General features: G+C 45.6%; 1 protein-coding gene across 10 annotated transcripts in view; it reads left to right on the top strand.

Moving 5' to 3' along the window:
- Positions 1–12,900, top strand: part of PLA2G4A (phospholipase A2 group IVA) — a 71,947-nt gene that overhangs the window by 24,797 nt on the left and 34,250 nt on the right. For all 10 annotated transcript variants that reach the window (XM_086842764.1, XM_086842763.1, XM_086842762.1 and 7 more), the window contains one exon: positions 12,099–12,247. In XM_086842764.1, the coding sequence (XP_086698890.1) occupies positions 12,099–12,247 (149 nt within the window). The remainder of the gene's footprint in view (positions 1–12,098; positions 12,248–12,900) is intronic.

Consider the following 12,900-nt stretch of genomic DNA (forward strand, 5'->3'; position numbering starts at 1 on the left):
AAAGTGTTTTTATTTCCTGTCATTGGATCCTGGCAGCTGCTTGATCAAATGAATGATTGTGCTAATTACTGTGAGGAGGTGCTTGAAGCTGTGAGTGTGGAAGGACCTTACAGTTGATTGCGCCAACCTATATATATATATATATATATATGTTTTATTTGATTTGCCAAAAATTGAACTTGTTGAGGGAATTGCTGAATTTTTCCATCAGGTTTTCTGTTTCAAGGACAGGAAGATGGCTGTGACAGACCATGTGTGAGCCCTGTTTGGGGTGGGTGCCTGAATTTCACTTGCCTCATGGACACTCCCAAGCTGTTGACTCTTCTGGGGGATTGCCCTTAATTTTTTCTGTTGTCGTTTTTCCAGGTTATGAACCAGAAGTGCTCTGGGAACAAGAGAGTTAATTTTATATTGTGGAGTGGTAGAGGCCTGGGGGAACATGAGGGATTTTGTTTGTTTTGATGTTCTTTTTTCCCTGTCAGCCTTTCCAAGACTTTCTGGAACAGCTCTGAGAGACTGGAGCAAATCTAAGTTTATGAAGTATGCTGAAGTGCTTTGTGTGATATTTTTTATCTGGGGGCTCTGAACTCTACCTGTCCTGAAGGAGTTTTAGCTTGCAGGTCTGGTGCCCCACAAAGGGGGTGGCACGGAGGCAGTAACTCTGAATGGCAGTGTAAATGTTTGTGTCATCCTCAGGCCATTTTGTCATTCTGTGAATCCGTGTGTGGGGATGATAAATGAGATTTCCTGTAAGAACTCACCACCTCAGATGGTGGGGAGGGGGGCAAAAGAAGTTCGAGGGCAGACCCTTTCTTTCCCAGCAGTTCATTCAAGTTCCTTCTTATTTCAGATGTCTGCCCATTTACTGTTGCCTCTGTAGAAGTCCTTCCTTTACTGGTGTCACTTGTTTCAGTTTTAGTGTCCCTGTCTGGGTGACTCCCATGTCCTGGATACTGTATTGTCAACATCCAGGTGATGCAGCTGTAGCTTTACAAAGGTTTAAATCCTGGTTTAGAGGCTGCTGCTCTGGTAGGTGTGCTCAGCTTCTTTCCAGGCTGGAAGGTTTGTGAGCTGAGTAAGTGCAGCAGATGGGTGCTGGGTGACCTTGGCTGGCTGCTCTGTCACTCCCTCTGTCAACAAGATGGGGAGAGAACATGACGAAAGGGTTAGCATGAGGACAGGGACAGCTCTCACCTCTTACCCACATAGGAAAACGGGCTCAGTTTGAGGAAATGACTGCAATTTGCCAGTTAATTGTATCACAGTAGGATAGTCAGAAATAAAGCTAAACCTACCTCCTACTTCACACCTTTCCTTCTTTCCTGCTGCATCCCTCTACCAGCTATCAGTGGGATTGGAGTCAGCCAATGCACCCTGCTGAATTGGCAGAACCACAGTTCAGTGAAAAAGAAGACAAAAAAATGTATTAGGAAGAGATTGTTCCCTGTGGTGGGGGGGGGAGGCCCTGTCACAGGTTGCCCAGAGAAGCTGTGGCTGCCCCTGGATCCCTGGAAGTGTCGGAGGCCAGGCTGGACAGGGCTTGGAGCAGCCTGGGATAAGGGAAGGCGTCCCTGTCCATGGCAGGGAGAGTTTTACAGTCCCTTTAAACCCAAACCATTCTAGGATTCCATGCCCCTGCTGCTCAAAGCCTGCTACATAAAGCTATTACAAGGTGAAAAATCAGAAAACTTGCATGGCTTTGGCGAGGATTTCATTATCTTAATTGTTTAGCTTGCTGCTGATTGCAGACCTTGTAAAATCACTTCTCTTGACTGGACGTCTTGAAGGAGAACTTGCCTCTAGCACAGTGAGTTCCTGTATAGTAGATGTGTAGTTTTGAGTCTACTCAGATGCCACTCAAACTGTAGAGCCTTTCCTTACTTCCATGATAGTACAAGAACTGCTAGGAAAAAAGACCAGAGGCCCAAACTGCAGCATTGTGGAAGAGAAGTGCTTGCAAACTGGCTCTCCTCTCCATAGCATCTCTCCCCTTCTGGACTTTTAGGGATCTTGGTGGAAAACTGGGTCAGAGGAAGCATTGTAAAATTTGTCTTCTATCTTTAAACGTGTATTTAAGTGTACTGGCTTTCACAACAAATGGTGGCATCTACAGAGAAAACCAGTTGTGTGACTCTGCTCTTAACAATCACTCATCTTGCTTAATCCTGTTTGGGATTTGCAGCTTTTCCTTGCTTCATCTTCTTTTGATGCTGTGGTAATGAACAGTGTCATTCCAGGTAATTTGAGGAAAAAATTCCCTTCTTAAACATGTTTAAAGTTTGATAGCTCACAGCACTGGTACTCAGCTTCTCTCCCAGTTGCTGTCCACCCTGTTTGAATCAAGGATGCATTTCTACTGCTCTTAAACTGCTCAGATAAACAAGTGCTGGGAGCAGTGCAGTCACCAGAGTTCAACTCAGGTTGCAAAACTTGTCTAAATAGAGCTGGGAGGCAGCTCCTGGGTGCTTCTTGGCATGGTCAGTCCATGTCACTGCAGCCAGCTGTGGACATCCTCTCAAGTTCAAGAGATGCCCTTCCTCATTTCTTCCTGCATCTCCAAAGGAAACTGGGATGCGAACACACCTTTACCTGTCTGGCCTTGGCTCTGGGATCTGGGAATGAGGAAGGGATGTCCAACATGCTCTGTTTGTTCCTCACACCCCCGTGCCCTGGGGCTGTTCCCCATGAGCCAGAGCTCCTGGGGTTCAAGCTGGCTTGGTTAAACCCAAGTCACAGAAGTCCAGGCAGATGTGAGTGGGGTTTTAAACCTGGCCTAGCTGAAAGGAAGGAACTGGTGATTTGTCTGTTTGTATTATGGTTTGTGTTACAGCAGCTCATTCAGGACTCTGGAGTTCAGCTCTGTTCTCTGGAGTACAGCTGGCCAGTCCTGCACCCTGAATCAGCTACAGCACATTTACCTGTTGGAGTGCCATCAGATAAGGCTCTTTGTGCAAGGCCCTGGAGCAGGTCCCGATTTTTGAAAGCAGCTCCCCTTTTCCAGCCTAACATCTTAGGAAAAGTAGGTCAGAATGACCAATCCTCCACATCCTACAAGCTGCATGTGCAAGTCTTCATGTGGGTGAAATATGGATCCATAAAAGATGGATAAAAGGAAAAATCTTAAATGACCTGTGTTGCTAACAACTGTTCAAGATGTCTGCTGTAGATCTCAGTCTAACAGTGAGGCAACCAATTGCTAGATTTCAGTTTCCTTGGCACACCCAGTATACTATTCCTTTTGTAGGGATATCCAATACTAGGAAGTGGAAGTCATATTGGAAATATGCTCACGTGTTCCACATTGAAACTGATCCAGATAATACTGCTCTTCCCAGCTGCAAAAATATAATTTTGATGAGAAATTCTGTCTGCAAGTGCTTGCCATGGAGTTACTGAAGGGGGGACCTTCAGTTACTTTTTCTGTGAAAGGTTCATGAAAACTTGTTCCAATCCTACAGGAAGCTCACCCATGACTCCGTTATGCCATGATGGTGACATGGAGCACTGCTGGCTCAGGCCTGGGATCCATCTTGTGTGGCTGGAGAACCCCCTGTCCCTGCTCCAGGCCCTGACAGACTGTGACCAGCCCTAGAGCTTCGTGGTGGCTGGGAGCTGCTCCTGTTCCATGTGCTATCCTGTCTCCAGGCAGAGCTTCCTGGTGGGGCTCTCCTTCAGGGCCTGTGGACAGCACTGTTCCTCCAGCTTGAGCCTTTCACTCCATTTAGGAGGAGGCTCCCTCTATTTATGCCATTTGTCTCCTGTGACAATTTGACTTTTTCTTGCTTTTGATTCTTTTCCCTCTCATTCCCTGTCCCAAGAGTGCTTTGAAGCTGTGTTAGGGTTGGGCTAATGCCTGATCCAAGGGAGAATTGTGAAGAACATCAGTGATACTGAGATGTAAAGGAAAAATATGAACAGAGAATGTGATGCTTCCCACTTGATCCTGTCCTCTCCTCAGCTGCCTTCAGTGAGACTCCTTGAGATGGATATGCCCTTGGGGTAATCAGCTATCACTGAATTTCTCTTCCCGGAAATTCACTGTTTTTCCTTTAGTCCACATAGGTCTTCTCATCCACAGATCCTTGGGTAAGGAGTTCTGCAGGTTGCTGCCTGAAGGAGACTTTTAATTAGTTTTGAAAATGTTACTTTAAAATCATGAGCTAAAGACTCTGAACTGGGGTCAGTTTGGGGTGCTTCACAAGAGATGCTGAGAAGCTGAAGCCAAGGAAAGGAGTGGAGCTGGGGAAGGGTGTGATGTCCCAGGGGTGGCTGAGGGAGCTGGGAAAGGGGCTCAGCCTGGAGAAGAGGAGGCTCAGGAGGGACCTTCTGGCTCTGCACAACTCCCTGACAGGAGGGGACAGCCAGGGGGGTCGGGCTCTGCTCCCAGGGAACAGGGACAGGAGGAGAGGGAACAGCCTCAGGCTGTGCCAGGGGAGGCTCAGGTTGGACATCAGGAAGAATTTCTTCCTGGAAAGGGCGGTCAGACATTGTCAGGGCAGTGGTGGAGGCCACAACCCTAGAGGTGTTCAAAAGCTATGTGCATGTGGCACCTGGGGACAAGGTTTAGTGGTGAACATGGTGGTAATGCTGGGCTGATATTTCAGCTTGATGGTCTTGGGAGATCTTTTCCAACCTCACCCATTCTGTGATTCATCTTCTGAGTACTGCCTTCTGTTTTGATTCCAACTGTCCCACAGATCCATCTGTACCAAAGAAAAGCTCTTACAACTCAAGAATGTTCATTTATTTATTTCTGACTGCATGTGTTCTGAAAGGGAGGGAGAAAATGATCAGCCTTCCTCACATTTGCCACCACAGAAATGAACATGTTTGTGAAGGATGGTTTTTAGTGACAGGCTTTATCAAAGCATCCAGCCAAGAGTGTTACAGGGCAGTTGAAATCCAGGGAATGTGTGCTCAGTGCTGGGTGTTTGAAGCATTCCTGACAGTTGTCTGAATTAAAAAGTCAAGGGAAGAGACTCTTCTCCCTCACAGGCCCTGAGGCTGCACTTCAGCAATATGGGAAATCAAGCTCTGGGGCTGCTGGGAGAGTCCCAAAACCTCTAAAGCCTCCTGATAACAAACACAGGCCCAGTGTAAACTTGCTTTGCCAATTCAGAAAACGTTGCCAGTGTAAATCTGTATTAGTAGAGTTTATGCCAGACTGGGGGTAATCTGTGCTCCATCAGATAGCATAAATGTGGACTAAAAATCATACTGTGGATTTGGAGTAATTCAGCAGGAATGATGACATACCTGTACTTGCTGCAGACCAAATTAGCCTGTTCAGGTCTGGCATTTCCATGGACCCACAGTCAGAGCTGAGCCAGGCCTCCTTCTGTCCTGCTCATGTCTTTGGTGGTGGAGTGTCATGGTTTGATGCTGGCCAAATGCCAGGCACCCACCAAAGTCACTCACTCACCTTCACCTGCCACAGGTGGGCAAAGAAAAATTTAATGAAGGGTTCATGAATTGAGATAAGGACCAGGAGAAAACACTCCAAGGCCAAAACAGACTCGGCTTAGAAGGACAAAGTGAATTTATTACTAGCAGAATCAGAGGAGGATAATAAGAAGTAAAATAAGCCCTTAAACCACCTTTTATTACCCAGCCCCTCCCTCCTTCCCACCGACAGCACAGGGAGACAGGGCCTGTGGGTTTTGGTCAGTGCATCACTGAGATTTTCTTCCCCTGCTCAGGGAGTGGAGTCCTTCCCCTGAGAGACTGTGGGGTCCCTCCCACAGGAGACAGTTCTCTGTGAACTTCTCACATGGGTGCACTCTCAAGGCAGCATCCATAGCACACCTGCCACAATGTGAGTCCCTCACAGGGCAGACAGCCCTCCCAAAACAGCTGCAACTCGAGTCTCTCTTTCCACAGGGCGCAGCCCTCCAAGGACAGGCTGCTCCAGCCTGGAAGCAGGGTCCTCTCTCCACTGGGTCTCCCACTGGATCACATCCTCCTCCAGGCATCCACCCACTCCTGTGTGAGTGTTGCCATAAAAATTAAGCTTTCTGATAATGTTTTCATAGTTTTAGTTACTTTCCCATGAAAGTTCTATAAGCATAAGTTGTTTGTCACATTCCTTCTAAGAAACATCTTTTGATGGACGTTTCTCATGACCAGTGTGCTTGGAAAGGTGGTAACTTAATTATCCAATCCCTGATCATTGTTGAGAATCTATGAATACTGGAGTCAGAGAATAAAGGTGACTTTTTCTGTTCTGACACTGAGAGGTATTTGTGTGAATCATTTAGTGTCCTCTAGCGACATGTGAGCACCTACCCTATGGGCTGCAGGTGGATCTCCATGGGCTGTGGCTGTACCTCTGCATCCCTGCGGACCTCCATGGGCTGTGGGTGGATCTCTGCGTCCCCTGTGGATCCCCATGGGCTGCAGGGACACAGCTGCTTCACCATGGCCTCACCACAGCCTGCAGAGGAATCTTGGCTCTGGCACCTGGAGCTCCTCCTCCCTCTCCTTCTCCACTGACCTTGGTGTCTCCATGTTGTTTTCCTTCACATGTTCTCACCTCCTCCTCTTCTCTGACTAGGAAAAAAGCTGTGCCCCACTTTGTTTTGATTATTTTCTTAAATACATAATCACAGAGGCATTAACAGCCTCTCTAATTGGCCCAGTTTTGGCCAGCAGCATGTCCATCTTCAGAGCCATCAGGGATTGGCTCTGCCAGACATGGTGGAAGCTTCCAGCAGCTTCCCACAGAAACCACTTCTGTGGCCCCCCTGCTACCAAAACCCAGACTGTGCAAAACCAACACATGGAGTAAGATATCTCACTGGTTTAACAGTGAGAACTAGGCATTTAAATTCATTAAAAAAAAACCCTAAACCCCTTAGACTCTGGCACACTACTAGAAAAATGTTATTTTGCTTAATGCTTCAGTCACTTTTCAGTGTGTGTCTGCAAAGGGTCATGTACAGATAACCTAGAGAAGGCAGTGTTTCTTTGCCCTAGGCACTTCTACAAATGTGGTTGGACCAAAAGCTGACTTGTTTGGGGTTTTTTTGCCCTTTCAAGACTGAAGCAATGGTGTCCCACATCAGTGAACTGGGTGATAGTGCAGTGCCTGTGCTGGGAGCTGGTTCTTCCCTCCACTGAAGTAACGCCAGAGATGAAAAAAGCACTGTCATAAAAGGCACAAATAGTTTTTAATGAAGGTGTTACCTAATCCCAGGATTTCTCAAAGCATAGCTGCTTCTTCAGAGCTGCCTTACTTCCCTTGGAGTCACCTTCCGCTCACGAAATCTGGCACTGCATCACCCCTTTGCAAAATCCCCAAAGCCACTAGCCCTGGCATTCCCTGTGTGGTGCCTTAAACATAAGCAGCAGTGAGTACTTCTGGGGTTTTTAGGTTGCTGTGGCCTTCTGGCAGGTCTCCTGGCTTCTGCATTACTGCTAGACTATAGATTTGTCTGGAGCATCTCAAGCATCTGTTCCTTGACTGGAGGGACATTTATTGATAAGTACAGGTTTTAAGAATTCCCTTTTTAAAAACTGAAAAATCACATGAAACTGGGAAAACCCATGAATTTAAAATTCAAAATTCACTGCTTTCTCCTGACCATGGCAGAGACACCAACTCATATTTCTGTGCCACTGTGAGGCCCCATAAAATTTACAGTTTGAATAGAAATTCTGTCTTTATTTAGCTTCCTTCGCCTTCGAGGAAAGAGAGGTCATATGGCAATTCCCCTTATTGACTTGACCTCAGCCAGACTGCTCAGCTGTATGTGCTAAACAAGTTGTACTGGGGTGCAGCAAGCCAAAAAAATCGTGGGAAATACACAAACACGGTCATTTGGGATCGAATAAGTTTTTATCAATGGGATTGCTCTTAATGGTGGATAATTAAAGGGTTATTACAACTTTTTATTTTGAGATAGACATGTATCTATGTCAGTATTATATTTGAACAGGCTTTCTATAGTTTCTTTTTGTTAATTATACTGTTGAAGTAATTGAAATTGGAATGACTGAAATATAAATCATATATCTGAAATATTAATCATATTAATATGGAGGCCTGATGACAGCCATCTCACCAGACTAGTAACATAAGATCAAATGGTTTCCAGTCATTGCAGAAAATTTTACAGGTTTCCCTAATAGCCAGATTGCTTAAAGCATTACTCATTTTTCACTGTGAAAATGTTTGACCCTAGTTACTGTCCACTGTGTGTTTCACTTGGTGATTCATAATGTAATTTAAAGGGAGAATCCTATAGCCATGACTTAACCAGGAGATAAATCAAATGAGGAAAAGTCAATGAATCCTTACTTTCTACCTCTCAGCCGTTCCTAAAGTAGCAGTTTAAAAACAGCGATGGGGATGCTGACTCTGCTCTCATTTTGGGATGTGTGTCTTCAACCCCTGGAGCTTTGGGTGGGGAGCCATAAATCTGAATTATCACCAACATTTTGTTAAATGCCCGAGACTTCATCTGCCTCCAAGCTGCTAATTGCAGGACCCTCGTTAGCATCAGTGCTGAAAGCCTTAATTTTTTTTTTAGTGTGCAGGTAAGGTTTGAGAAACTTGTGCTTGATCGTTGGTTCAGCCTGCCTCGTTTCTGAGAAATGGTGATGGAGTGGCAGCACTTGTGTAAGGAACACCCCGAGCAGGGCTGAGCTGCAGAGAAACTCTTTCCTCAAAATGTCCTGAGAACAATTGCAAATTCCTGCAGGTGGCTGCTGCTGAGGACGCTGTGCTTGGTATCTCAGGCAAATGCTGCAACAAAAGACCAGTTCCCCAACAGGGCTGCCACAATACAAACTCCTTAAGGCTGGAAAAGGCCTTTAGGATCATCAGATTCAGATAGAGATAATTCTCAGACATAGGTTATTGTCTTGTTGTGATTGAACATCAGCTTTTGACCCATACATCATAATGATTCTTCCTTTTAAAATCAAAATATAGATGGCAGCTTTCCAGTGCCTGAAGGGGCTCCAGGAGAGCAGGAGAGGAATGTGTGACAAGGGTCCGGAAGGACAGGACAACAGTGAATGGCTTCCCACTGCCAGAGGGCAGGGTTATATGGGATATTGAGGAGGAATCCTTCCCTGTGAGGGTGGGGAGGTCCTGGCAGGGGGTGCCCAGAGAAGCTGTGGCTGCCCCTTGATGCCTGGCAGTGTCCAAGGCCAGGCTGGACAGGACTTGGGGCAAGCTGGGAGAGTGGAAGGTGTCCCTGCCCATGTCAGGGGATGGAACTGGATGGGCTTTAATGTTACTCCCTACCCAAACCATTCTGGGGTTCTGTGATGATGGTGGTGATCGAGCTATTTTTAGTTATGTTTTCAGCTTAGTTTTTTTAACATTACCTGGGAAATCAATTAACAGAAGGCCAGGCAGGAATAAAAACACCCATGCTGAGAGTGCACGCTGGCTGTTTAATGTACATTTGATAACTTCAGTGTTTTGAAATACATTAAGTGAATACTTCTGTGTTATTTGTCAGGTTGCTGGTAGTTTTTGGTACCCATCCAAGGAGTGAGGTTTTGATTAATATATCTTAAAGAAGTATTTTAGTATCGCTTATAGCAATATCTTAATCAGAGCAAGCAAGCAAGTCTTCCTGTATATTTTCTCTTCATCTAAAAAGGAAGTTAATAATAGATTTTCATTTTCCTAGCTTAAAATAGCTCCAAATAAACTTTGAAACATGAAAGGGCAGGTGATTAAATCTTTGCCCTGGGTTAAAAAGCTAATAAAGAGATGGAGTGAGGTGACTTGGCAATACTGAACTACCAACACTGATTTTTCCAAGTTTAGTTAATCCATGCCTTGGTTTTAGTTTCTGTTTCAACACTTACCAGGGTTTGCCTGTTAGGAATTTAGTAAAGTAACTGCATGTCAGAGCTCTGGGGTTTCTCATGCTTTGGGTAGGAAACCATTTGCTGTTTTTCTTGATAAGAAAAATCAGTCTTTTGTAACAGAGTTGGGACTGATCACAGCATGATTAGAATGGAGAGGGAGGCATTGATGTTTTGCCCAGAATTCTGATCAGCTATCAGGATTTTGTCTAAAATCCAGGTTTTTGTAGGCAACTTCAGTCTCTTGGCAGAGCAAGCCTGAGTGTTTATTGCCAAATCTTCCTGGATATCAAGACTTCACAAATGAGACCTTGTCACTCGATGGATTTTTAGTTTCAAAGAGCCTTGTTTCTCTTGATTTTTTGTGGCAGAGCTTTGTGTAATAGTTGAAAGGAACTAATGGAAAAGTAGGCAAGTTGGAACATCTGCCTGTGAGGAAAGACTTGGGGCTTGATCCCCCAGTTCTCCTGCCCATAGGAAAGAGACAAGATCAGACATAATTCCTCAGGAGCTAATAAAGGTTGCTATTTAAAGGCTTTCCACACTGATCCCCAGCTTTAAATACCTGCTTCTTTGTTATTCAAGGAGCACTGAGACCACCTCAATGGAGCAATTAGCTGAACCCCACAGGTACAGAGCACAGTGGAAAACTACTTGAGAACCTAGATTAGGATAACACTGAATAGGATTTGCCGGGGATGCATCCAGAACCTTGTGACTGGTTTCCAAAAGCCTTTTATTTGGTTGCTGGTCAGGGTTTTTTCTCCAAAAGACATTTGATTTGATTTGAAATTATCCAACTTCTTTGTTTTCCTCTTTTCCTTCTTCTCCCAGCAGGAGAGAGAAGTGGTTCTGGGCCTCAAGAATCTCATGGATAAGGTCTTATTGAACTCCCAGTTTCTAAAATTTGCCTTTATTGAAAAAAGGCATCTTTACACTTAAAATGTGTGCAAGGGGTAATGTTTGGACTTGTTTTCCCTTATGATAGGATTTAATCTCTTTCCAAAAGAGGCCTTTAAGGAATTGTTTGTGGTGGGCATTGGTTTGGTTTATAATGTTTCACTAAAGCAGAGGACAAACTTGGAGGAGAGGATTTAGCTTCCTCCTGAGGGACAGCTCTGGTCTCTGCTCACTCTGGTGAGGGACAGGACCCGGGGAATGGCTGGAGCTGAGCCAGAGATCAGGGAAAGGTTCTTCCCCCAGAGGGTGCTGGGCACTGCCCAGGCTCCCCAGTGAATGGACACGGCCCCAAGGCTGCCAGAGCTCCAAGAGTGTTTGGACAATGCTCCCAGGGGTGCACAGGGTGGGATTGTTGGGGTGTCTGTGCAGGGCCAGGAATTGGATTGATGATCCCTGTGGATCCCTTCCAGCTCAGGATATTCTGTGATGCCATGTTTCAGTGTTGGAAGACGTGGGTGTTTTACCACAGCAGAGCAGAAGGCTTTTCATGATCCATCACAACCGCAGAAATAATCTCCCCTGCTCTCCTTGGAAGCATCTGACCCCTGGCCCCGTTTGACACAAGCACACCCCCTCTGCCCCCCACCATTGTACAGAAAACCCCTTGTTAGAAAGTGCATTTTTAGGGCTGCATTCTGTGCTCTCAGGAATGGCTATTTTTAGACACATCCAATGGGATATACCAATGTTTCCTTTTCTCCCCCTGGTAATTCCTATCAGCTGCAGTTGCCATATCTCTGTTTTCAGTCAGGGTTCTTCTGTGTAAATAAGGTCCTGATCCTGTGGTGACTCCCCAGAGCTGTGATAATGGCAGTGTTTCAGAGCTGCGTGCTCCTTATGCTGTGTGCAGCACTGCAGTGCTGTGACTGATTTCCTCAATCACTCCCAAGCCAGCAAAGGGTGAAAGAGGATCCAAAACCCACAGAAAACTGCTTGTTTTCATTGTTTTGTGGAATACTTGCTACTGTGACATGAGCCAAAGCCATTAAAGGCTAGAAAGAGAGGAGGAAGATAAAGCTTTTAAAAACACCACTGCCTGACAGATGTTTTCATATTACCAATAAACTTGACTCAGTCCCTGTGCCATTCTGTTTACTCAAGGCTTCCCCCTTCCCTCCTAAAAGCCTAATTTTTCTTTTGCAGAAATTATTGGAATAATTGTATCATTCCTGTCATTACATTTGTGTAATTTATAGAGTTGGATATCTTTCTGTCCCTGACCATGAGGGGATCTGGTTTCACACAATTATATAAATTATTCCAGCCCTAGCTGAAGTTTTCCCTTGCCTGACCTGTGTTCTACTCCACAGTTGACACTCCAGATCCCTACGTGGAGCTGTTCATCCCCACTGCCCCCGACTGCAGAAAGAGAACAAAGCACTTCAACAACGACATCAACCCCGTGTGGAATGAGACCTTTGAGTTCATTCTGGACCCCAATCTGGAGAATATTCTGGAGGTAAATCCCATGGCTGGGCTGGGAGATAAAGGGTAGAATAACAGTGGCTTACACATGTGTGGCATCTGATGTTTCAGGATCACCCCTTTGTTTAAAATGTTAAACCTGGTTTTAGCCATGGTCCTAAGCAAGAAGTGTTGGACAAATTGAATTATTCAAGGGGTAGCCTGAAGAGTCATTACAAGATATGCCTGTGAGTCATCTCTTGGACAGCTCCTGAGGGATAGCAGCTTGTTATCCCTCACATCAGCTGTGGAGTACTCCCTGCTTCCTACCCTGATTCAGCTCTTACAGACAGGGAATAGGTGGGGCTTAAGTCAAGTGTCTGCCCATGGAGACAAAGCAAAAGGCTGATTCTGCTGTGTCCTCCTCACCTGGAGCCCACACAGGGCTCTTCTGGAGACAATTTAGTATACAGCCTTGTTGGCCAAGCCACTGTTCAGTCTCAGTGGGTTCAACTTCTCCAGACTGTGCAAAAGAGCTGAATGTTAGGTCTAAGTGTTTTCTGAGTGGGCATGGCTAGGATTTAAGGTTAGCTCGGGTTCTTTTTGAGCTCTGTTCTTCATAGAGGATGGCTCTGCCATCTGCTGTCTTCTGACCAAAGATTACAGAGTTCAGTCTAAATTGGCCAACTGGGACAGAGGCTGAGCTTG

This window comes from Cyanistes caeruleus, chromosome 9 (assembly GCF_971803275.1).
Source record: "Cyanistes caeruleus chromosome 9, bCyaCae1.hap1.1, whole genome shotgun sequence".
NCBI classification, from domain to species: domain Eukaryota; kingdom Metazoa; phylum Chordata; class Aves; order Passeriformes; family Paridae; genus Cyanistes; species Cyanistes caeruleus.